The 24,714-nt window shown below is 41.1% G+C and overlaps 2 protein-coding genes across 2 annotated transcripts; one reads left to right on the top strand and one right to left on the bottom strand.

Moving 5' to 3' along the window:
- Positions 1 to 370: 370 nt before the first annotated feature.
- Positions 371 to 4,029, bottom strand: mmp13b (matrix metallopeptidase 13b; the record flags this gene model as incomplete). Its single annotated transcript, XM_080006436.1, has 11 exons — positions 371 to 471; positions 646 to 749; positions 844 to 1,003; positions 1,143 to 1,276; positions 1,886 to 2,006; positions 2,116 to 2,271; positions 2,364 to 2,489; positions 2,832 to 2,980; positions 3,080 to 3,207; positions 3,566 to 3,676; positions 3,931 to 4,029. The coding sequence occupies 11 exons, from the start codon at positions 4,027 to 4,029 to the stop codon at positions 371 to 373; spliced, it is 1,389 nt and encodes a 462-aa protein (XP_079862562.1).
- A 9,446-nt stretch (positions 4,030 to 13,475) lies between these two features.
- On the top strand, positions 13,476 to 22,883 carry mmp20b (matrix metallopeptidase 20b (enamelysin); the record flags this gene model as incomplete). The annotated part of the gene is made up of 10 exons (XM_080006592.1): positions 13,476 to 13,619; positions 15,576 to 15,814; positions 16,653 to 16,801; positions 17,264 to 17,389; positions 17,473 to 17,631; positions 18,144 to 18,315; positions 19,527 to 19,660; positions 20,748 to 20,904; positions 21,099 to 21,202; positions 22,783 to 22,883. 10 exons carry the CDS (start codon positions 13,476 to 13,478, stop codon positions 22,881 to 22,883), a joined length of 1,485 nt encoding a protein of 494 aa, XP_079862718.1.
- Positions 22,884 to 24,714: the final 1,831 nt, after the last annotated feature.

Here is a 24,714-nt window from a genome sequence, read left to right as displayed (position 1 = left end):
CTGAAGCTATAAATATATGTATTGAAATGGAAAAAATAAAATTCACGACAAAAATTAAATGACAATGGTTGATCATCATCGTCAGTGCAACAACTATAAGATAGTAAGTTTGTATATAGTGAGTTGTGTAAGTTAAATACAAATGTCTGAAATAAATAGCTACAAAACCTGCCTCCGAAAAAGTATAGAGGACGTACGCGTGTCCAGCACAAATACATCAAAGTCCTAAACTGCAAATAATGAACCGGCAGAGACCCTTTTGCTGCCGGTGTCTCCTCCCCCGCCATCATCTCCGACGCTACCCAAAATATTTGTTTCTTTGTTTTTCCCCGCACTTCTTGAGGACCACGTCAGGATCCACGTCCCCTCATCAGCAGTTGAGAATGGAGTTGGTTCTCAGGATCCGTATGACTTTCCTGGAGGTGTAGCTGTACTCGAACTGCACGTGGTCATGGAAGAAGTACAGGTGTCCTGTTAAAATGGACAGAGCACGGAGACATTAATGGTGACTCCGGTCAGGGTCGGGGTCGGGGTTAGGGTTTAGGGATTAGGGGTTAGGGGGTTAGGGGTTAGAGTTTAGGGGTTAGGGGTTAGGGGGTTTTCTAATGGCTACCGATATTAGGAGGAAGGAGTTGTTCCAGGTACCGTAGTGATAAGCGGCGGCATCCACCTCGTCTCCCATCCCGGGGAAGTCCATCTCAATGGATCTCGGGAAGCCGCTGTCCATGGTGCCGGTGCTCTCGTCATAGCTGCATGAGAAAACCGCGTGGCGTTCGACATCCGGTTACCATCGAAAAATGACAAATCCCGTCTTTTTTTCTCGTCCATTGAAAACCCGCTAACCTCCAGTAGTCCTCCTCGGCGAAGAGCAGCGTCTTCCCCGTGTCCCTGATGTAGACGGCGGCGTCCACCTTCTCCACGGACTTGGGGAGGCCCAGTTTGTGGATGTACTTGGGGTAGCCCTCCGCCAGGGTGTACCCGTTCAGGGCCCACATGCGGATCCCTGCCGAAATACCAGAAAAGTGGCGCCCGTTTCAGGCGAGACGATAATCACCCCCGTAACCTGTCCGCCGCGCGTCCCCCCGCCCCCCCCAACGCCCTCGCTCCTCGACCGACCCTTAAAACTGTCGACGTTGACCCACCGCTGAAGATGAAGACCAGGTCCTTCTCCGGGTTCTCGTAGGCGGCGTCCACCTTTTTGGGGATGGACGGCCACGTGGACTTGATCAGCGTCTGCTCGGGCTCGGGCATCTGCGGGTGCAGGCGCCAGTAGAACCTGGCGCCAGGAAGGGTACGATTAGCGCCGGGTCCGTTGTAAAAAACGAACTGTTTCTCACGCTTTCGACGAAGAGCAGAGCCGCGGGACCCCTGGACGTTACGGAATGAGGTCCCGGGTAGGGAATTTCATATCTTATACCGTTTTGTTTTTTTTCCTGCCTGGTGAATATGCAAGTGTAGGCCTGCGACGCTGGAGAACTACAGCTGTAGAGCATAATAAGTCATTGTCTTTTCGCCCCTTTGAGTGCCTGTTCTTTTTTCACTGAATGGCCGCACCCCGTCTGTAATTACTACTGAGTCTGTTCTGCCCCCAATGGTCTGTTCACAGCGTATGGAAGAGACAATGACTACATTGTGAGGAGCACGGCCAGGTTTGATCAAATTTAAATTGTGTTTCCGACATTTCTTTTTTATGCCTTTTACGCCTGCTTTTTTTTTATCGCAATGAATCCATTCGGTATAGTGGTGCACTTTTTTTTTCGCCAATTCACCAGCTTTTCCGCATTTAGTACGTGAAAGCTTGAAGGCAACGTAAAAGTTCTGGTTTAAAAGATGATCAGTGACCCAAGTCATTGATCCGGCATTCGATGTATAGCTAGTCCTCTACCTGTCCTTGAAGATGATGGTCTCCCCCCTGAGCTCTGTGACGGCATCGAAACTCAACATGGGGTCGCATTTGTTCGGGGCGTCGGGCTTCGGCTTCACCTTCCTCCGGTTGGGGTTGGAGCCTGCGGTTCGGATTTAAGTTTCACTTTTTTCGCAAAATGGATCTTAAGAAAATTAACGTCACATTTCAAGGCGGCAATTTGGCTATGAATGAGCCTATTCATAACCCACCGTAGAGATCCTGGATGCCCTCGATGTCATCCTCGGAGAGGGGGTAGCCCCTGCCGTAGGAGTAGATGGGGAACATCAGGGCGCCCGGGTCCGAGGAATGGGACAAGCCCAGGGCGTGGCCAAATTCATGGGTCGCCACCAGAAACAGGTTGTAAGCTGCCAGCGGCGGGATGGGGGTGGGGTAAATTAGTTGTCGTTTAATTGATTTAATCCTTATTTCCTGTTATGGAATCATGAAGAACACTTACCGCTCGAGTCTTTGGACCAGTGCTCGTCCTCATCGAAGTGCGTGTCCCCTCCGATGTCCTTGCCGGGAGGGTAGGCGTGGGCCAGGAGCCCGTCGGGCCCGTCGAAAGGGTTGTAATCCCCATGCTCTTCAAGAACGAGGGAGAAATTGATTAAAGAAGTGTAATCAATACAAATAATCCCAATCAAGAATATCACCTTACTCGCAAGGACATCCCCCAGATAGTTTACTTATTAGTCAGGAAAGTCCACTTTTCTATATACTGTAGGTGCAAAAGTTCAAATGCACATTATTCAGACAAAGGTCATTTTCTCTGGGTTTTCACGTATTTTCAAATCCATGCATTGATTAATGTGAAGACCAGACCTAAGCACTTCATTCTCGACAAAGCTCTAAAAGATTTCACCTTATAACTCGGTCAGGTCATATCAGGATTGACGCGGGTGATTATTATTATTTTTTTTCGTACCTTTTGACCCGAAGCTGACCATGATGTCGGCATTCCCCCTGTAGAGCTTCCTGAAGGTCAGCGGCGTGACGCCGGACCACACGTTGAGGGCGTTGCGGATGGCCCGGTCCACGTCGGCCTTCTTCAGATCCGGCGTATAATTCGTTATCCTGGAAAACGTTTCGTCGGGGGGAGAAAAAAGCCGTTGAATGACACGGGGGCGGGAAAGCGGATCAGCGCTAGACATTATGTCGGGTCGGAATGCTCACCTGAAGGTGACGTTGTTGTTCGGCCATTTCAGATTCCTGGGGAAGTGGTTGTACTCCCCGACGTCCGGGACGCCGCATCGGGGCAGCTCCATCACCTCCAGCGTGTTGGCGTCCAGGTTCCCGGTCACCTTGGTAAGATGGGAAGAGCAGTGGGAAGTGATTCCATTCCAGTATACTGTACTCTTAAAAATCGTATTTTTCCCATAACCTTAGAATTTGGAGTACCTTGTATTACTGAAATACAATGCGACTGGTAATGTAATAATTGTTGGAATCAGAGGTAATCGCACAAAGGAGGTCCCCTGGAAGAGTTGAGACGACCGAATGCGAGACATGAATTGGCTATTTTCTTTGTAATATTGAACTATTTTCTTTCATTATGATTTGGCCATTTTCCTTTTCACATACAGGAAGGTAGGACTTTAACATTGTCATGTCAAAGTACGTCCCCCAATGGGGCTGACTCAACGAGGCGCTTTTGCTCACCTTCAGGTCGAAGAAGGACTGCATCTCTTTGATTTTGGTTCGCATGACGTCCGAAGACTTCTGGGCTCCCAGGAGACCCGCCGGGAGGTCGTAGAAGCGGCGGAGGTATCTCTGTAGAACCGGCGGGAAAAAAAACCAAAAAACGATGGAGACAGAGGCAAGGTCAGAATAAGTCGACCCTATGTCAACTGTGTGACGTTTAAGTAATATGCGTAGGGCACGAGCAAGACTCGTGAGCAGAATCAGTCGTACAAGCATGAGTAGGCGGTACCTTCTCAAAGTCGAGTCCATTTTTCAGGCATTATCATTCAACAACTGAACAAAAATAATTAAAAAAATCTTTGTCTTTAATGTCTGGATGTTACCTCTGCTTTTAGCCGCTTGGCAGTCTCCTCCGTGGACAGAGGCTTAGCAGAGGAGTGAGCCAGCACCAGCAGCACCAGCAGCAGAACAGTCGCTTCCATGTTGACTCCTTGTTCTCCAGACCAGTCATTGGGGTGGAATTGGGCGCCGAGGGGTATTTAAAGTCTCGAGCTACTTTTTTTTTTTTTTTTTTTCGGGAAACTTGTCCCTGTGATTCATGTAAAAGCACCTAGCCACTTCCTCTCTGTTCGCTTAAAAAAATAACCACAAGCAAAACCTGCTTGTATATGTAGGAACATGGTGGTTTGGGTAAACCGTTTTTTAATGCACATGAAAATGCTTTCGGGAATTTTTCTTTTCTTTTTTTTTTTTTAGGATAAACAGTTACAAGACAAGTCCAATGTACTGTACTGTAAGACAGGTTTTTCTGACTGATGAGATTTTTGGGCACTCTTTGCTCCGTCCCAAATGTATGTAATTGAAAAGAGAGGTAAAGCTGCAGGGAAGTTTTGGGGTTTTTATCTCTATTTGTGTGTCTTATGTATTTTTCTGATTTTTTTTATTTGTTCAAGGACATTATGCTGTAATATTCTTTCCCTATTGGTATGAACATAGAAAAAATAGTTATAATATAGATTTAGTTTTTTTTCCCTATCTGACCGCATTGCCTGAATGAATGGGATTAATAAAAGGTGACTTATCTTATCTTATCTTATCTTATCTTATCTTATCTTGTCTTGTCTTTTCTTATCTTGTCTTTTCTTATCTTTTCTTATCTTTTCTTATCTTATCTTGTCTTGTCTTTTCTTATCTTTTCTTATCTTATCTTATCTTATCTTTTCTTATCTTTTCTTATCTTTTCTTATCTTTTCTTATCTTTTCTTATCTTATCTTGTCTTTTCTTATCTTTTCTTATCTTATCTTATCTTGTCTTTTCTTTTCTTTTCTTTTCTTTTCTTTTCTCATTCTGCTGTTTTCTAGAGTAATGGCTCTTTTTTGACAGAAAAGGCTCACAGTATTCATAGGCTCATACTTAATTTTACCGAGATTAGGGAAACGCATAACGGCGCTCTTGAAATCATTCAGATGCACATGTCCCATGAGAGTCATTCGGCCGGTTATTTCAGGATGAGACAGCCGCTGTGACTAAGACAGGGGAAGTCACCTAAAATTATAAAGCAAAAATAATTATACAAATATGGATTTCCTGCCAGACACAGGTGTGTGGGAGAGGTTTCTTACTATATGCAACTATCTTTTTTATCTTATTTGTTACTGTGTTATTCAGAAGTTACAGTAGGTTCTATATATAATATCGAAAAATAAATGCTGAGTTAACACGTTCTAATACCCTACGGGATACGTTCCAAAGTTTTGGTCCGACAGTACTGCCAGAAGTGATGTCAACTGGGTGTGACCTGGCTTCAAACAAAGTCAATTCAAGTTTTGTGTTGCGAAACGCGGATGCAGTTTTATCGGGCGCCCAGTAGGAGAGACGATCCGACTGCTCAAATAGAGTTAGGACTCTTTTTTACTGCAGATCCAGGCCTAAAATTGGTGTAAGCATTTTATTTTTTCTATACAGAATCTACTTCTATGTTTTCTTGTCACAAAAGGACTTCCAATTTCGGGGATAATAAACTGTTTGGGGGTCTGACTCCATTACTTGTGTTTCAACAGGTCAGGACGTGTTGCCTGTAGTTGCTTTCTACTGCGTCTGCAAGTGTTGTGTATGTGTGTGTGCGTGTGCGTGCGTCCAGCTGCAAAGGGGTTATTATTATCAATATATGCTTTAACAATGGATTCCCCGAGCCTTACATACACTAAAGGCTGAGACCGTGTGATTAGCTGAATTCCACAACACAGATTTTGAAATAGCTCACGGCCATTGCTGCAAATAGACCTGGATATCCAGAGCAACACGACAACAACGACAACAACAACAAAAAACTGTTTTAGCTGCATAGAGAAGATTTATATGCTTTTATAACAGTTGTCTGGTTGTTTGGTCGATATGGTATGGTTCAGCTCAATAACATTAAGTGAAAATTGTAGAAAAAAAAAAAAAAAAAAATATATATATATATATATATATATATATAGATACACCTATGTATATGTCAATATATCAATAAATACATGTCTAAAAAAGAAAAAAAATATAAAACTGTATATATATATATATATATATATATATATATATATATATATATATATATATATATAGATGTATATAGATACATACATACACATAGTCCTAGTATGAGATGATATTTCAAAATCAGAAGATATCTCCATGGTTGTGATTGTACTGTAACTCTTTAGCTCAAACATGGAATGAGAACAACTCAGATCAACATCACTGTAGAAAAAAAAGTGACGTTATAATCGTGAGAACAACTGTGTCATCACAACAGATCCACACAGTTCGTCTTGGAGCTGTTCAGACAGCGGTTGACAGCTCCCCTGAGTCACGGGGGGAGGAGAGCAGGACAGGGGGGTTTTTTTTTTTTGGTTGTTTCTCCAGCCACATAGGAGTGCAAAGACACAAACAGGACGAAGAGCGTGTTGACCGCTGATCTGCGTTTTTTATTTCAACTAGACCAGCATTTTTTTTTTTTGCTGATTGTGCGCATGATTATGCATTATTCCCACTTTTCTCACCATTTTGGCAGCCATAAAAAAATAAAAATACATAGAAATAACAATAATAATAATAATAATAATAATAATAATAATATAATAATAATAATAATAATAATAATAATAATAATAATAATAAAGAATAACTAGTAGCATATTATTCTGTTGGAAACTAGGTATTCCTGATTGACCATAAAATATTTTTGACAGTGAAAACAAATCTGTTGAGCCAATTCAAAGATAATCAGCTTTGTTTGTTCTGGTTGCCCTGGTTATACTGACACCTGCCACTGGATTTCTGACACCCCAGATACAAAAACATCTGTTTGGAGAAAAATTGAGGGGGAAAGCAGCAACCCTTCAACTGTTGTTGGTTGATACAATTAGTCAGGCTGATGGCTGACCTTCCCATCCCTAAAACCACTCTGTCAACACCATTTCTGTGACACCGAATGTGCTCTTAGACTAAAAAACGACCTTCACGCTCTAACAGGTAGGTTGAAATAGGTTGAAACAAATGTTCCCAATGAAATCGTCATGTTAGCACTGACTAAATGGGAATCTGTTAAATATGTTTTTGGATTTTAGATTGGTCCCGTAATAGCAAAAGCTTCTCGCTGGGTAAGGTGTCTTGCTTTAACTATGAGTCAATAATCACGAGGAGATGATGGAGGAGCATGGGTGTTTCCTGGACACCAGCTCCTTTCCCCCTTTGTTTTGTTTTCATTTACACGATTTATTTTTTTAGAAATGCATTCCACTGATTGTTTTGTTCTTCTCATTTTTTTTTACCTGTGCTGACAGCGTGCTCGGCATACAACACAGAGTATTTGTATGCCATTGCATCTCGGACAGAGTAAGTCTGCAAGTGGAGTTTGACTTTGGAGCATAGCTTTTTGTTACACAGAACCATCACCAATCCCCCTCTTTGGAGAACGGTCTTACAATGTTTTGGTCCATGAGCAACTAATCATCATTACTACTCCAAGAGGGGGAGAATCACCACGGGTGAAACAAATAAATATAGAACCAAACAACAACATGTACCTGGAAAAACACAAAGCTATGTCAGTAAATGAGGGAGAAAAGGAGAAGAATGTAATCAGGAGGGTTCTTCGGGAGTGTTTTTGAAGCAGGTGCTTGTAGTGTGTGTGTGCCCGTTGTGAGTCCACCTGTGTGTGTGTGTGTGTGTGTGTGTGTGTGTGTGTGTGTGTGTGTGTGTGTGTGTGTGTGTGTGTGTGTGTGTTTGTGTGTGTGTGTGCGTGCATGTGTGTGTGTATGTGTGTGTTAATAATATCGTAGCGGTGATGATGGTGAACCGAAACAATTTGATAGGGTTAGCCAGAGCCCACAAAGCCGGAGCTCTCAGCTTTTGCGTTTTAAAATATAATAATTTAAAAAAAAAATAGTGTGCTGACACTTAATAAAATAATGGTAAAATATATATTTTTAAATAATAATATAATAATAATAAAAAAATATATATAAGATAAATTGTACAATATGTCAAGCAATGACATTTTTTCTTCTCATTGTTTTGATTGTTTCTTTTCTTATTTTCTTTGTAATATTTGTCTTCTTAGTTGTGAGCTTTACGCTGCCAAGCTGAAGTCTATTATTATAATGATGACGATAATGATGATGATTATTGGTATGATCATCATCATCTTCATTATTTTTATTATATATAAATACTACTACTACTACTACTACTACTACTAATAATAATAATAATAATAATAATAATAATAATAATAATAATAACAATAATAATAATAATTGTGCAATAATTGTTTTGTTTTGAACAGGTGGAAAAAATCGTCATATGTTGTAGAGTTTGAACAGTTTACTGTGGATATTGGCAAGTGATGTAACCATAAACATAACCATTACTGAATAAAATACCTTTCCCTAATGGGGAATTAAGATCAAATTTGGATCAATACCACTCAGAATGCCATTAATGTTCGACCATAAGATCCAACAAACTCATCAGTTTCACTTTCTGACCTTTGGATGTGATTTGTTGACATTAATATTTATCCAGGATCTATATATTTCAAAGGAGCCCCATCGGGTCATAGGTACCTGTATACTGTATACGGTTATCAAAATCCCCTGTTGATTGTATGAATGAGTCAATCTATTATTCTGTTTACACCTACTAATGTTAGATAGATAGATAGATAGGTAGATAGATTGATAGATAGATAGATAGATAGATAGATAGATAGATAGATAGATAGATAGATAGATAGATAGATAGATAGATAGATAGATAGATAGATAGATAGATAGATAGATAGATAGATAGATAGATGGATAGATGGATAGATGGATAGATGGATAGATAGATAGATAGATGGATAGATAGATGGATAGATAGATAGATACGATAGATACGATAGATAGATACGATAGATAGATACGATAGACAGACAGACAGACAGACAGACAGACCGACCGTAACCGACAGACAGACAGATATATAGACAGACAGACCGATCTATCTATCTATCTATCTATCTATCTATCTATCTATCTATCTATCTATCTATCTATCTATCTATCTATCTATCTATCTATCTATCTATCTATCTACCTATCTATCTATCTATCTATCCATTCCCATCCATCCTACATTTCCATTTCACCTATATCATCTTGTTTTTTTCCATATGCAGATGATTTATTCTCAGGGTATTTGCTGTGGCTGAATTCGGGACGGCGTCATACTCAAGTTCACCGCTGGGTGGCAGCAGAATCTCCGTAAGGAACCGGACCAGTTGTGACCGCGCGTTGGCAGCGCTCCAGTTGCTCTGACGTCAGGCTCGGATGTTTGTCTTTTGCCAAATTGCCACTTTGAACGATGTGGCGCTGACATGTCTACAAAACAAGGTAACAGTCAAAAACTGGAAACCACAAAACTAGAAAACACAATTCCCTCTCGAGTGAAGTAGTACATTACAAGTATGTTATCTGAGAACATCCAATCAATACGATGAAGTTGTGCTTCATTGAAACGACTAAAGTTGTAGTTATTGTGTTAAAATATGCAAAAAAAACTATTTATTAACGGATTTTTGTTTTTTGATGACCAAAATAATACTTGCCTTGCTGACAGTTTACATTAGATACATTTTCTACATACTTTTATAAGGGTATTTTCATCACACTTACAGGATATTAATGACTAGTATACAAAATCTGTACTTCAAATTAGTACACAACAGTAAATAACAATTCACAAAAATGCACATCAAGTACACGCGCAAAAAGTAAAAATACTTTTCACACACCTAAAAGTATATTTTCAGTATGGAAAATGTACTTTTTTCACTTGGGCGGCAAAATAGCCAATTTCACTTGTAATGAAGAAAGCTACAGCAACACCTCTAGATCGATAGATAGATAGATAGATAGACAGACAGACGGACAGACAGACAGACAGATAGTTAGATAGACTGTAATTTTGCTTTTAAAAATGTTCAAATTTGAAATTCCTCACATTTTGTGACAGATGGTGGGCTTAAAATATCAAGAAACGGGTCAGGGTTAAGCAGGTGGTCAAAGGTGGGAAAACAGTATTCTAGGGTTACTGCCACTCTGCAGTAATCTTTGCAAAATGGTATTTTATTGCAGCACATACAGCATTGTTATATACAAATAGGGATTCTTTATAAATGCTACAATGGACCTCAAGTCCAGATTTTCACACATTTCCTTTCAGCTGCTCAACATGATCTCTAGAGCTTCCAGACAGAAATATTTATCCATGGTGACGATTTACCACTTCATCTAGATAGTCAGAAAGATAGATAGATAGATAGATAGATAGATAGATAGATAGATAGATAGATAGATAGATAGATAGATAGATAGATAGATAGATAGATAGATAGATAGATGGATAGATAGATAGATAGATAGATAGATAGATAGATAGATAGATAGATAGATAGATAGATAGATAGATAGATACTTTATTCACCCAAGAGGGAAATTGCAAAATATTAACAAATATTTGTTGTGCAGATTGTCAGACTGTGATTAGTTGTTGATCTAATCATGTTACAGAGGCATTTTGTGGCAATAACAAAAATATCTTTGTTGGGAAACTGTTTGGTTTCATGGTTGCAATGTGCGGTTGGTGCACGTTGTGCAAGGTTGCGCATTAGGAATGCCTCCCGTGAACCTTGCCCACCGGCTGCAGATTGTGAAAACAGAAGACGACGGTGTTGGGGTGTATGGAGCGATTACGCCGCAATGTTGTTTGGCAAAGAATGTAGCGTGGTTATTTGGGAGGAAATAAAACACAGACACGAAGACAAAGGTTCACACACACACACACACACACACACACACTCATACTACACACACACACACACACACACACACACACACACACACACACACACACACACACACACACACACACACACACACACAACGGTGCAACTAAGATGAATGCATCAGTAATAACAGCCCTTAAACACAAATTTCAAAGTTGCCTACGGTATTGACGTCTGCGAGTTGCAGTTGCTTCTCCTTTGTTGTTTCATTGTCACCCAAAACGGGACGATGTAAAGCTTGTTTTAAGTGGAATGGGATAAGTTGTGATTTAGGGAGACACCGTGTTGTTTTGGGCGGCACGGCGACAAGCACTTTGTTCCACCTTGCGGCCATTGTGCACCGCGTGTACTGTGTGTGCTATGTGTTCCGTGTGTACGGTGTGTGCTGTGTGTACTGTGTGTGCTGCGTGTACTGTGTGTGATGTGTGTGCTGTGTTTACTGTGTGTGCTGTGTGTGCTGTGTGTACTGTGTGTGCTGTGTGTACTGCGTGTGCTGTGTGTGCTGTGTGTGCTGTGTGTACTGTGTGTGCTGTGTGTGCTGTGTGTACTGTGTGTGCTGTGTGTGCTGTGTGCTGTGTGTGCTGTGTGTGCTGTGTGTGCTGTGTGGGCTGTATGTACTGTGTGTGCTATGTGTTCTGTGTGTACGGTGTGTGCTGTGTGTACTGTGTGTGCTGTGTGTACTGTGTGCGCTGTGTGTACTGTGTGTGCTGTGTGTACGGTGTGGGCTGTGTGTGCTGCGTGTACTGTGTGTGCTGTGTGTGCTGTGTGTACTGTGTGTGCTGTGTGGGCTGTGTGTACTGTGTGTGCTGTGTGGGCTGTGTGGGCTGTATGTACTGTGTGTGCCGTGTGTGCTGTGTGTTCTGTGGTGTGTACCATTGTCCTCAGATCTGTCTGTTGTTTGTGTTCTTTGCAGAGTTCACTCCTCTTTTCCAAACCGTGCGGCAAAAACCGAACTGAGCTGGGCCGTGACTTTCTTCAGAACATACAAATGTAAAAGTCTTATTGGACCAGAGCTCTTCACATGTTTTCTTTTTTTAAATTAACGTCATGTTCTGTCTTTCATGGTACCCCATGTGTTTGTGGCATGGGCCTCTGAATTTTTTTCCCCCATTTGGATGTTATATTTTATATTATATTTGAGCCGAGGCTTTTTGAACCGATATTTGACTGTTAGGGAACATGCCTCAAACCGTCCAAGGCCCGGAGACCCTCCTGCCGGTTCTGGCGACCTCCTATAGGGGTCAGGCACTCCGGGTTGGGAATCACTAAAGAAGCCATTAAATCTTTTTCACAATGCACATAATAAGTGACAAAGAAAAACGATTCTACGAAACACATCGTCCATTCCACCGACCTCCTCTGAGCAGCGGTGGCTCCGGGACCTTCAGACTAGGCGGGCGTATCTTTGGGGCGAAACGGCAGCGCTCCTGCCACTTTAATTACCGTGTCGGTCGGAACGGTCTCTCCCAGCTTGTAACATGGCTACACTAAAATTTGCTCTCAAGATCACCAGGGCTTAAAATGACTTCATTACCTTGTCTGTTTGACCGTAAAACCAGAGCGACCGGAATTATTTTAAATCGCCCTGCGGACGAGCATTGTGTGTCCCCGGGAAAGTCGCCTTCTGTCCCCTCCCCGAGCGGAGGAATGCTGTTGGTCCCATTAAAAGCTCCACAGCGCCCAATCAACCCTAATTGTAGCCTGAAATTTCCCTGGCACCACCCTTGCCACTCGGTGTATCCCTGGCTGGCGGCCATTTTCTTTTTTTGAAGGGCCCCAAAATCCCTGCAATTAGAGTCATTTTCGTTTTCTTTCCATAGAACTCTCTCATTCAACAGACTGACATGGATTTGCTATAGCGGGACAAGAATGGGCTTTGGCAGTGATATTTCGGGAGCGCCTGCGGAATGCGTGGGATCGAGGCCGTACAACATGCTATGTTGTTGCATCAGTCTGGATGAGGTGGAAATGTCATTAAGGGAGATGTGGCATTCACATGTTAGTTGAGGTTTTCCCAATATCAAGGCAGCTCTAAATATTTCAGGGGGGGCGATTTATGAGTCAATCATCATCTGCGCCAAGTCCTCTTGTGTGTTTGGTAACTTCACCATTTCTTTGGGATTATCTGTGAGTCAGCAGCTTGTTTTCCAAAAAGGTGCCATAAAAACTCTGTCAGTCTTAGGGACTCGCACACGTCACAGCATCACTCAGCAGCATGACTGGGACGAGAACCGAGATTGAAAATTTTGCGGTGGCGCACTCTCTTACGACGGCTATGGTTAGAAAAGCGATCGTGTGACATAGAAAGTTAAAATCGCGTCTAAAATTTTCATTCCTCTCTTTCTTTCTTTCTTTCTTTCTTTCTATTTTTTTCTTTCTTCTTTTGGCTGTCCTCGGCTCTGAGGCAAACCCCTCCCTAATTCCATAGTACTGTCTGAGGCTTCCCTGGGCTTTGGCCGCAGCATGAGTCACAATAAGCATTTAAAAAGGGCTTTCTCATTAACCAGAACCTGTGGACTCACATGTGTATTTTGAAAGGACTAGGCCGTGAAATGCATCTCGTGTTGTGCTTCTGCGTCTGTGTGCTGCCGGTGCTGCTGCTGTCTCTGCCTGGGCCGTGCCGCTCGGCTCCCTCTCTGGCTCCGCAGGAAGAGGGGTCTACTTCCGAAACGCAGGGTGATGTCAAGCTGGCCACAGTAAGTGCTTCAACCGCTGTGTATTTCGGTTCTGAGGGCATCTGCTGGGGAAAGAAACAAATCATTGTTTTGAATGATGGAGGGTAGGGAATGGGGGAGAAAATTGTAAGGATCTGTTTTCGCATCCTCTACTGAGGGTGTTTTTTTTAATATATGTCTCCCATTAGTGTGGGTGGGGGGCGGTGGTGACTTCTCGTACAGCCCTCAGAGTTTGGCAGTGATTACTCTGTTGCGCTCTGTATCCTGTCTTGCCACCTAATTTTCCCTGCTCCCGGACAGTCCTAATTTACTCTCTCGTTCCTGTTTCTCTTTTTTCCCTTGTTTTCTTTGGCGGTGAATAGGGATGAAAATAGGAGTTACATAATAACGTTGCGTCAAATATGCTGAAGATAGATAGACATTTCGAAGATGAAAGAATGCTGTTCTGGTCACTTTCTTAATACGGGAGTTAAAACTGAAATCAGAATCTAGAATTTGATTCGACCCAGGGATTCAGCTTATCAGTCTTTCAGAGGCTTCCTCCCTTTTGGCGTTGGGGCCAAACCAAAATGATTTCTGTCTTATCTTCATTTAGTTTTAATATTTTCTTACTCATCTAATCATTTATAGCAAGATGACAAGTGGTGAGAGCACTTTTGGCATCAGCAAGATTTGGCTTAGCTATGGAAATTGACATTAGGTTCCCCGACAATATTACCTAATGAGAGCATGTAAAGTGAGAACAGCAAGGGCCCATGACAGCTCCCTTGTGCAACACCACAAGTTATATCATGTTTCTGTGATACATGATCTCCAAGATGGATTAAAAACTTCCTCCCTGTAATGTAGGTTCTGAACCAGTTCAGATATGTTCACATAAGATGAGATAAGATTTTAGATAATTCTTTATTGGCATTCAGACAGACCAACCCAGTTCTCCAGAAGATTGTTGAGAATATTGTGATCAATTATTATCAAATTATTCTGCGCTCAAGTCCAAAAAAACAGAACTGAAACCTTGTCAGTGCTAAGTATTAAATCCTTTAGCATTTTGGTGAGAGCAGTTTCTGTGCTGTGATAGGCTCTGAAACCTGACAAAACTTCTCCAAAATTTGTTTTCATCTACGAAGTTGTAAATTTGATTACAGACAACTTTCTCATGCACTTAACCTTAAAACGGAAGGTCTGATATGTGCCTGTAGTTGCCTCGGAGCCCACAGCCGAAGTGTGGTTTATTCACCAATGGTTTCACAGCACCAGATTTAAAAGCATCTGGAAAATCACCAGTCTCAAGTGACTGAGTGAATTAGTAATGATATGAGTGAATGACTCAAAGCAGAGCTTGAGACAATATAAACCCATCTAAAAGAATATAGTAGGGACAGGATCAAGAGCAGGTGGAAATGTACTCTCTATTACAATCCTGCTTGCGTCCTGGATGCTTTCCTTTTGTATGGTTGACTATTGAAATTTCCAACAGAGGAAGTAATACTTGCCCTGGTTGTTGTAATTTTGCTTTTAAAAAATGTTCAAATTTCAAATTCCTCACATTTTGTGACAGATGGTGGCCTTAAAATATCAAGAAACGGGTCTGGGTTAAGCAGTTGGTCAATGGTGGGAAAACAATATTCTAGGGTTACTGCCACTCTGCAATAATCTAAGTTTTTTTCTTGTAGCACGTACAGTATTGTTATATACAAATAGGGATTCTTTATAAATGCTACTATGGACCTCAAGTCCAGATTTTCTCCCATTTCCTTTCAGCTGCTCAACATGATCTCTAGAGCCTCCAGACAGAAATATTTATCGATGGTGATGATTTACCACTTCATCTAGATAGTCAGACAGACAGACAGACAGACAGACAGGCAGACAGACAGACAGACAGACAGACAGACAGACAGACAGACAGACAGGTAGATAGATAAATAGATTGATTGATTGACTGATTGATTTATGGTATTGTTTCTCTACTAGGAATACCTCCAGAGGTACTACCATCTGAAGGAAGGACCATTCGGTCGCTGGAAGCGCAGCGGGCAATCCTTCACCTCCTCGGTGCAGGAAATGCAGCTGTTTTTCGGGCTCAACTCGACGGGGGTCCTGGACACGGAGACTCTGGAGGTGATGAGGAGCCCTCGCTGTGGGGTGCCCGACGTGGAGGACTACATACACAACCGGGGAACGCGGTGGAGCAAGAGTGTCATCACCTACAGGTGAACAGGAGGTTCTGCTGTTGGTGTTCAAAACGTATCTAAAAGATACGTTAAATGTCAACGACATGCATATGCACATGCATATGAATGTTTCATTGTTTAAAGGGTTATTTGTTGAATCCTTCCAAAGATTTACTTGGTCATTTTGCCTGAATGTCCTCCAGGCATTAAAAAAAGCGATTTCTAATTTTTATCACAGCCCATAGTATCTTATCTTATGTTAACATTGACTTTAAGTTAATCTTAATAAAACTATGGCATTGTTTATATTTGCTACTTTAATTGGAAGTTTATTTGATGACTTATCTTTTGTGGGTTCTATTTGGCCCCAAAAGCCATCTGTTTAATCATCTATGTAGTCATGTATTAATAATTATTAATATATTAATATAATTTGATAACATTTATATTCATAAGAATTTATGCTTATGTCTGGAGAAGGCATCAAAGTGCTGCATCTGTGAAGCCTCACTGTGCTGTATTTGTTTCTAAGTAATATAAGCTGTTCTTCAAGCATGTCTAATTGATTGAGCCTTTCGTTTTGTGTTGTTATTTTGTACTTATACTTGTACTTGTACTTAGAAAGTCACCCATTAAACATTCACTTACATATCAATTCATTGATTTTGTTAATGCTGATATACGCTGTTGGTTAAGATTGCTTTTTACTAATAGTCAATTATTATACATATTTCTGCAATAGTTAACTTCTGGCATAAGCTTTTATTGTGATAAAATAATTCAAAATTTAATGGTAAGTGTCCTAGAGAGGGTTGCTTAGCTTGAGATCTATCTAATTTTGCCAGCACTATTTGGCATTTTCTGGTTTCTGTTGCAGAATCGGTCACTACACCAGGGATTTGCCGCGCGGCACTATCAACTCTGTGGTGCAGTCAGCGCTCAGCGTCTGGGCCCGAGCCAGCGGTCTGACCTTCGTCAGGTCGCACAACCGAAATGCTGACATCAAGGTGGAGTTCGTCACTTCTGGTGGGTGCCACTTTGAGCTTAAAATGGAAAATAGATTGCAGGAATTATGAGAGGAAAAAACATTTTGATCAAACATCGGTTTGCATGACACATCACATAATTATACATTTACATTTACATTTAGTCATTTAGCAGACGCTTTTATCCAAAGCGACTTACAAGGGAGAATAACATTCAGCTACATTGAGACAGAGATTAGTGTAACAACAACATTGGTTTAACAATAAATACTGCAAGGTGGTGCTAAGTATTTAACCAACAGTTTATAATCATAAATGTTTGAACTTTGTTCGAAAATTACATACAAAACTCTCATTGTACCAGCACCGCGGCTGCATTTAACCAACAGTTTCCACCAGCCTCATCTATATGGAGCAAACTTTGGGGTGTCATTTTACCTTTTTTTTTTTAAGTACAGATGTTTTTCTTGTGATATCTATTTTCTATGATGTGATCCTGCAGAACATGGCGATCTGTATCCCTTCGATGGACCCAGGGGAACGCTGGCTCATGCTTTTGGTCCAGGAGCCGGCATGGGAGGGGACACACACTTTGACGATGACGAGCACTGGACGACTGGAGAAAAGGGTACGGGGGCAGGGGGTCTTTCAGAGTATTTCAGAGAAAGTTATTAGATAATTGATGCGTCTGATGTTGACGATTTTTCTTAGACTTCAACCTCTACCTGGTGGCGGCACATGAGTTTGGCCATGCTTTGGGCTTGAAACACTCCAGAAACCCAGAGTCACTTATGTATCCAACCTACATGCACCCAAGACAAGTGGACTTGCTGTCCAAGGAGGATGTTGCAAATATTAATGCGCTCTACGGTAAATAAGTGGTGATGATAAGGCTTTATTTATATTAACAATTTCATTCTGAAGTATTACAATACCTTCAACCATCATACATGCAGAAGGAATTCATGATTAATTATTTTTATTATGAATATACTGTATGTATTTTAATTTATATGTATTTATCAATTTAAATATGTCAAAAATCGATTTATTTATTAAAAAAAACATTATTAATGTTATTAATATTTTATATATTTATATTTATATATAATTATGTCTTATTAAATCGTCATAAATGATACATACAATACAAATATGTATGTATTTTATTGCAGCTTGACTACTATTTGTAGAGAGATAGAGATACATCCATGTATGTCTATATGTAACACAGTATCTGTCAATAAATCTGGCTCCTTAAAAATGTAACAATTTTACCTTCTTAATGTCTATGGTTACGGGGAAATATACATTTTAAAAGTTGAAATCCAGTGAAATCCAAACAGCGGCTTTAGTTTTTCGTGTCTCCCGATGTGAACCAGGTACGAGCAGGAGTAGCCCGAAGTTGTTCCCCAGGTATGGCTGGAGCCCACAGTACAACCCCTGGCTCTCGGGACCGCAGTTCCCAAGACTCATGGAGAACAAATGTGCCCCTGACCTGTCGTTCGACGCCGTGTCCACCCTCGGGGACGCAACGTTCTTTTTCAGAGAGAGGTATGACGCCTTTTATTAACCCAAATTTAGCCTTTCTAGAGAGAGAGACATAGACCTAGATTTAGCCATGAAGTGGGCCTATTATGCTCCCGTTCACCAAGTTGATATAATATTTCTACATATGGTCTCTGAGGAGCCCAAAACATGTTTCTAAAGTTTTGTTTTGCTGAAAACACCACTCAGATTATGTATTGGAGCCATTCTAACATCCGTTAAAACGGGCTGTTTCAGTGGGAGGAGCCTCCCTCCCGAGGCCCCTAGTTCTATGAGCCAATGACGTTTGAACATGGCTTCCGGGTTCCGTTGTATTTACTCCGAAACTTTCACGGATTTCACCTAATCAGTTCGCCAAAATCTGTTTCTGAACAAATTTGAGGCGAGAAATAAAGCAATCCAGTCGCTGAATCTTCATATTGGATCTACAAGGCCTATTTCAAAAGTTTGTTCCGACTTTCGCTGCGGTGACTTTCAGCACGGAGCTCGGAGCAGCCCGGGACGCGGCATGGCTTGGGGCTTTTTTGTTTTTTTGTCATTAACGGAAACATCAAAATCAAAAACAAAATCTGAGGCGCTCCAGCCTACATGTAAATTACCGTCAACCAATCTTTGACACACACACACACACAGAAATAAACACATACCGGGATACATTTTTAAATACTTACATTTTCCTCGTCTGCAGTTTTGTCACGGACAGTTGGTATTAATCCCTCGCTCTTTTAAAAGATTTGTGCTGGTCTCTGCAGCCAACAGAGCACTTCCCATGACTAGCTCTTAGCTTCAATGCTCACGGGTCCGGTCTCGATCCAGCCGTGGGCGGAGTTACTCAGATGGCGGGCGGTTCTAATTCGAATGTGTCTCAGTGCTACGTTGTACTGAGACACAAAGCTGAAGGGCTCGTTTTAGGACATTAAGTACTCTGAAACAGCTCACATAAGACTGACTGGGTTGTTTTATTTCACAGTTTGTGTGTTAGCAGACCCATCAGAGACCCACATGTATGTGCACAAGCGCTGGAAAAGTGAGTTTTCAGAATAGGTTCCCTTTAAATGTCTTTTCATTTTGAGTCACAATGACTATGAGACTATGACTAGTAAGGATGAAGGGATGAAGGGATAAATGTTAGGGATAGGGATGTTAAAATGCTTTTTTCGGTATTGGGGTCATGGAGGACTTTGTTTTGGTATAGCTTACCACAATTTTCCAAGCAGGTATCTCTGGATCAAGCATAATCAGCAGTACGACATCAAGGAAGGTCCCATCACCAACTTTATGCCCAAGATCGAAGCCAACATTGACGCTGCTTTCTGGGTTCCTCGCAGATCCACCGCTTACCTCATCCATGGTAACATATTTCATCATTATTATTTACACAGCTGAATGGCTTCGTCGTGTGGTAGAAATTCACTTTTACTACTTTAATGAGTTAACGTCCAATCTCGGTGAGAGTACAAGTAAAAATAACTTTATTGGGCTCAAGAGAACATCACCACGTACTCACGCAGGAACTCCACAAGATGTTCTCACAAGCGATAACAGAGAGCCACGTTTATATCATTCTCAGTGACCTCTGTCTGAACTGCACACATACCAAGCCCATCGGTAACACGCACCCACCACAGGGTCCGAAAGGAGGATATCCCAAGGATCATTATACTGCACCCCTGTATAATTGATACTAAGCTCCTTCATAGCATGAAGTTATCCAGATGCTGGTCTTAAACTTCCATTAATATACCAGGTTGTAAACATACAACCTTGGTCTTAAACGCAAACACATCCAGTGAAAGTTGGACCGAGAGTAACCTTACACACACACACACACACACACACACACACACACACACACACACACACACAGAGAGAGTTGGATAATATAATTTAGATGCATACAATTCTAGAAATACATAGTAACAGTTTGTAATTTGCCATCACAATTGTTATACAGGGCATTCATGTTTGTGAACGGCTTGTTTAGTCCTCTATGTCAGATTATAGTTTTGACTAAATACAGATCCAACCCATTGCTTTTACTTAACAATCAGATATTAATAAATCTGGCCCATAAATATTTTTTTTCAAATATTAATGCTAAATTAATCCACACAGATGTACTTCATTTTATTTTATTTTTTTTAATATAGGAAGACGACATGGCCAGTGGCCCCCAGATCATCTGAGTTTGAGACCACTGGTCTGAATTTAGACCATTTGTTTGGGGTCATTAGATGCAAAAGTTAAATAAAGTTGCCTCTCTTTAGTATCTGGCATGTTTGATATGGCTTTAAGTATCACTTTGTTCATGTCTAATGTTACTAAATACCATATTTGTGTCATTGTATTTGCATCTTCTTGAAAGCATTCATTTGTTGAAACAAACCCACATTGGGTTTTTTCTACCTAGAGCTCTAAAGTGGGGGTTTCCTTTACAGAATCCATGTTTTGGACAGTGAAGGGCTCCCGTGTGAGAGGAAAGCCCAAACCACTCAGTACTTTTGGTTTCCCAATTTGGGTGCAGGACGTTGACGCAGCAGTGCACATAGCCAAAACAGGACGCACCCTCTTCTTCATCCATGACATTTATTGGAGGTAGACGAATAAAATACACAAATTCACAAGGCATCCTGATTTTATTTAATCCTCTGTTTTGTGTTTCAATAATAAATGACTCTCTCTTCATCTGTTGGGATCATACCTGTGACACAAAACGTACCTATCCATAATGTTGGCATGCAAAACAAAAATGAATTACTTCAAATAGTGACTGTGAGTTTCTTTTACAGTTATAATGAAAACCGGAGAATCATGGATATCGGTTTCCCAAAGTACATCAGTGAAGATTTTCCTGGAGTCAACACAACAATAAGTGCTGCTATTCATAAAGAAGGTGAGCTATATTTTATGTTATTACACAGTATTTTCAGCTGTATTCCATTCTATGTTCCCTCCCGTGCAGTGACCCCCCTGAGGCCCTTTGGTCCTGCCATTTAGAGTGCCCTATGAGAGTAGGTTAATACTATAAAGTAATCATTATAATGTGCCCTTTAGCGTGCCCCTATGATAGAGAAAACATTATAAAGCGCACTCTAGAAGGCCCCTACAATAGAGGCAATAGTATAAAGTGCCCTCTCGAGTGCCCCTATGATAGAGAAAACATTATAAAATGCCGTCAAGAGTGCCCCTAAAATAGACACAATGGTGTAAAGTGCCCTCTAGAGTGTCCCTACGATAAAGAAAACCGTATAAAGTTCCCTCCAGGTGGCCTTCCATAGGATGATTACATCCCCTCCATGCTACACCTATTCGAAGGCTCTAGGGTGCACAAAATGGTATTTCAGGTGTTCAAAATAATAACATTTCTTCAACTCCCAGACCACCCGTGAAAAGTGCCCGTTCTCTGATTTTTGCCCCTGCCCCTAAAATGCTCTGCGCACACTGCTGCCATGCAGTATCCGCTGGTTTCCCATTAAAGGTTAGGTTGAGTGGGTAATAAGTATGAGAGGCGCCATTAAGGATTTCCAAAAGGTCTCAGAGCCATCTTAGTTTCTTGTTCATTAGCTGCTTATTTGACTGAAGCTGTTAAAGCTATAGGGTATTTAAAAATCTATCAACTAAGACATGTGAAATGTGAAGGAACTTGGCTTTCCAGCACCTGTCAGCAGCATAGAGCCGGGAAGTTTTTGATATGTATTATTTCTTCTCTTTGAACTATGGCTTAGCATCAGGGTTGGACAATATCCAGCAATTATCTTGGCTCCTGCCAGAGATTCTGGGACTCCCTCCCATTGCTCATAGACTTTTGTGAATCTCCTTTGTCCCTCTCAGACCCACTCTTTCTGATGAACAATGGAGGCACAGTAGAGTGACAGGGAGTGGGTTCAGAGAAGAGAAGAGAAGAGAAGAGAAGGGACATTTATATTTGAGCACTTAGTTTATGAATAAAGATTAATTTTACCCAATGCCTTCAGAAATCTTTTTTTTTTTTTTGTTCCAAATCCAAAATCACACAACGCGTTGACAGAGCGGCTTGCGCTTTGGTACGTTAAGTGCTGGAAGTACGGCCTCCATCCGTCAATCTGTCTAAGGTTTTAACAGCCCTCTGCAGCGCCGTCTATGCCTCCGGGGTGTTTGAGAGTTCCCGTAGACATTAGTGGCACAGGAATGCAATTACAGCAATTACAGACGTTAAACACGAACCCAGTAGTACTGTGAGTTGTTACAACATCTGCGGCCCCACGACCCGTTTATTTTAAACTGCCAGTCGAACTATGTCGAAAAAAACAGCGATCTCCAGGCCAACTCTGCTCGCTGGCATCGACATAATCATCATCATCATAATCAGCAGCAGCAGCAGCAGGAGCATAGCAACTGACTGCAAACATCGTCCAAACATCAACAGCAACAAACCATGCAGGCCGTGTAGGCTGCGCACGGTGCCACTTTGAGGTGTGATCTGTGTCGTCTTAGGTTTCATCCACTTCTTCGTGGGACCGCAGGTCTACAAGTACGACTACACCCAGAAACGCATCGTGGGGGTGGAGAAGACAAACGCCTGGCTGGGGTGTTGAAACACTGGGGCGCACATCACACATCACCGCTGACGAATGAGGAAATCCTTGAAGGACTTTTTATTTAAGTGGAAAGAAACCCCAAAACAAAACAGTGTTTTTTCTTTTTTTTTTTTTATTTATGGATGACATCTAGCTCTTGTTTTGGTCAAAATAAATTATGACATTGAAAGGCTCTGAAGTGTGTGTGTTTGTGGGCGGGTGGGGTGGTGCAGTGTTTACACCGCAGTAATACGTGCAGGAGATTGATTAGTGTAGTTCATTAATCATATGTCAAATACCTTGTATTAATAAAGTAAATTTAAATAAAAAGCGAATAAATGTTTTAAATTTAGATAGTAAAAGATATACAAATAACCACTAAATAGCCAGGAATTATAGAACAGAAATAGTCATATATATATAAATAGGCAGAATATACAAAATGTGATACTATGCACAGGATCAATTATTGTTATGGGTATAAAGGGTATAAATTATAATTGTGAGTTTTTACTATGTCCTAACTAGCTTATTACAATATGTACAGTGTAATACCAGTGTTATTGCACAAGTTGACTTTTGGAGCAGGTAGTTTGGTATCAATTGAAAACACCAAAATATAATAATTTCAGCCCTCATTCAAAATCTCAGCTAACACATCTGATCTGAAAACTGAAAACAATGATATGCCGTATGTCACATGTTTTGCAATATGGGATACAGGGAAAACCCAGACGCGCACTGCAGACATTTCACAAGCTGGTTTCAACCACAATAACCTCCAGAGTATTGGAGCAGGTAGCCTCAGGATTGAGGACCTTTGGGCCATGTGATTGCCTAACAACCTGAAGGAATGCCGCCGTACTGTGTATATAACATCGGGGGTCGCTCCTCATTTAAAACGATGGAGTTGTTCTGGTTAGGGATGAGCGCCTTGGGCTCGCTGGTGTTTGTGGATATTTCGAGGGCTTTAGCCCTTGATGGAGAAGACTCATTGAGGCCTGAAGTCCTACAGCTGGCTGAGGTTTGTGTGTCAACTTCCCTCTAATGTCTTACATAGTGATATTACTTACAATAGTAATATTGCTATATTAAATAATCACAGTTGATTAAATTAGACTTATCTTTCACTCTTAAAAACTGAAGATACATTTTTTTCGATTATGATTTTAGCTAATTGTATGAATGTTCCTTTTCTATGTGGATTTGATTGCTAGTTTGACCATGACATCAAGGTCTCCAGTATGTGCAGTAAGCTCTAAGTTGTTGCTATATGTATTTGATATATCATGACAGATTTGACTGTTGCAGGCATATAAGTAGTAGTACACCTCAAATGTGTATTTCAGAAGACTTAGATTTGCGTCAAATAAAGTCTACCCATAGAATATCTTGATATAACTGCCTATGTCTAGCCATTTTGAGCAGCACATTTAAGATTTTGCCATTTCTCAGATTTCTTGTAACATGTAAAATCTGGATTGGGCAAGTGAAACCTTTTTATTTTCAATGCAAAATTGTCAACCTTATAATCATTCTCCCCGATCAGATTTAAGAATGACTTCTGCAGAAGTGTACAGTGACTGACATTTCTTAATGAAATTGAATTGTACACCGTACTTTTTTTGGCCATAACATTTAATGGTGTTGATTAAGAGGGAATTTATTTCTTTACAATGAGCTGTGGAAAAGTTAACATTTACAGGAGGAGCAATGCAAATAGGTGCATTCAAAATAAAGGGTGGCTTGCAGCTTGCAGCTTGCAGCTCCTCACAAAGCCGTTTCGATAACAGGGTTACTTCGGGAGGTTCCGCAAAGAGGAGCTCGGAGGAGAAGGGCCAGGACAGCC

The sequence above is a fragment of the Zeus faber genome (genome assembly GCF_960531495.2).
Source record: "Zeus faber genome assembly, chromosome: 9".
Classification (NCBI taxonomy): domain Eukaryota; kingdom Metazoa; phylum Chordata; class Actinopteri; order Zeiformes; family Zeidae; genus Zeus; species Zeus faber.
The sequence above is the reverse complement of the archived record's forward strand: the minus strand, read 5'-3'. Positions and strand labels throughout refer to the sequence as shown.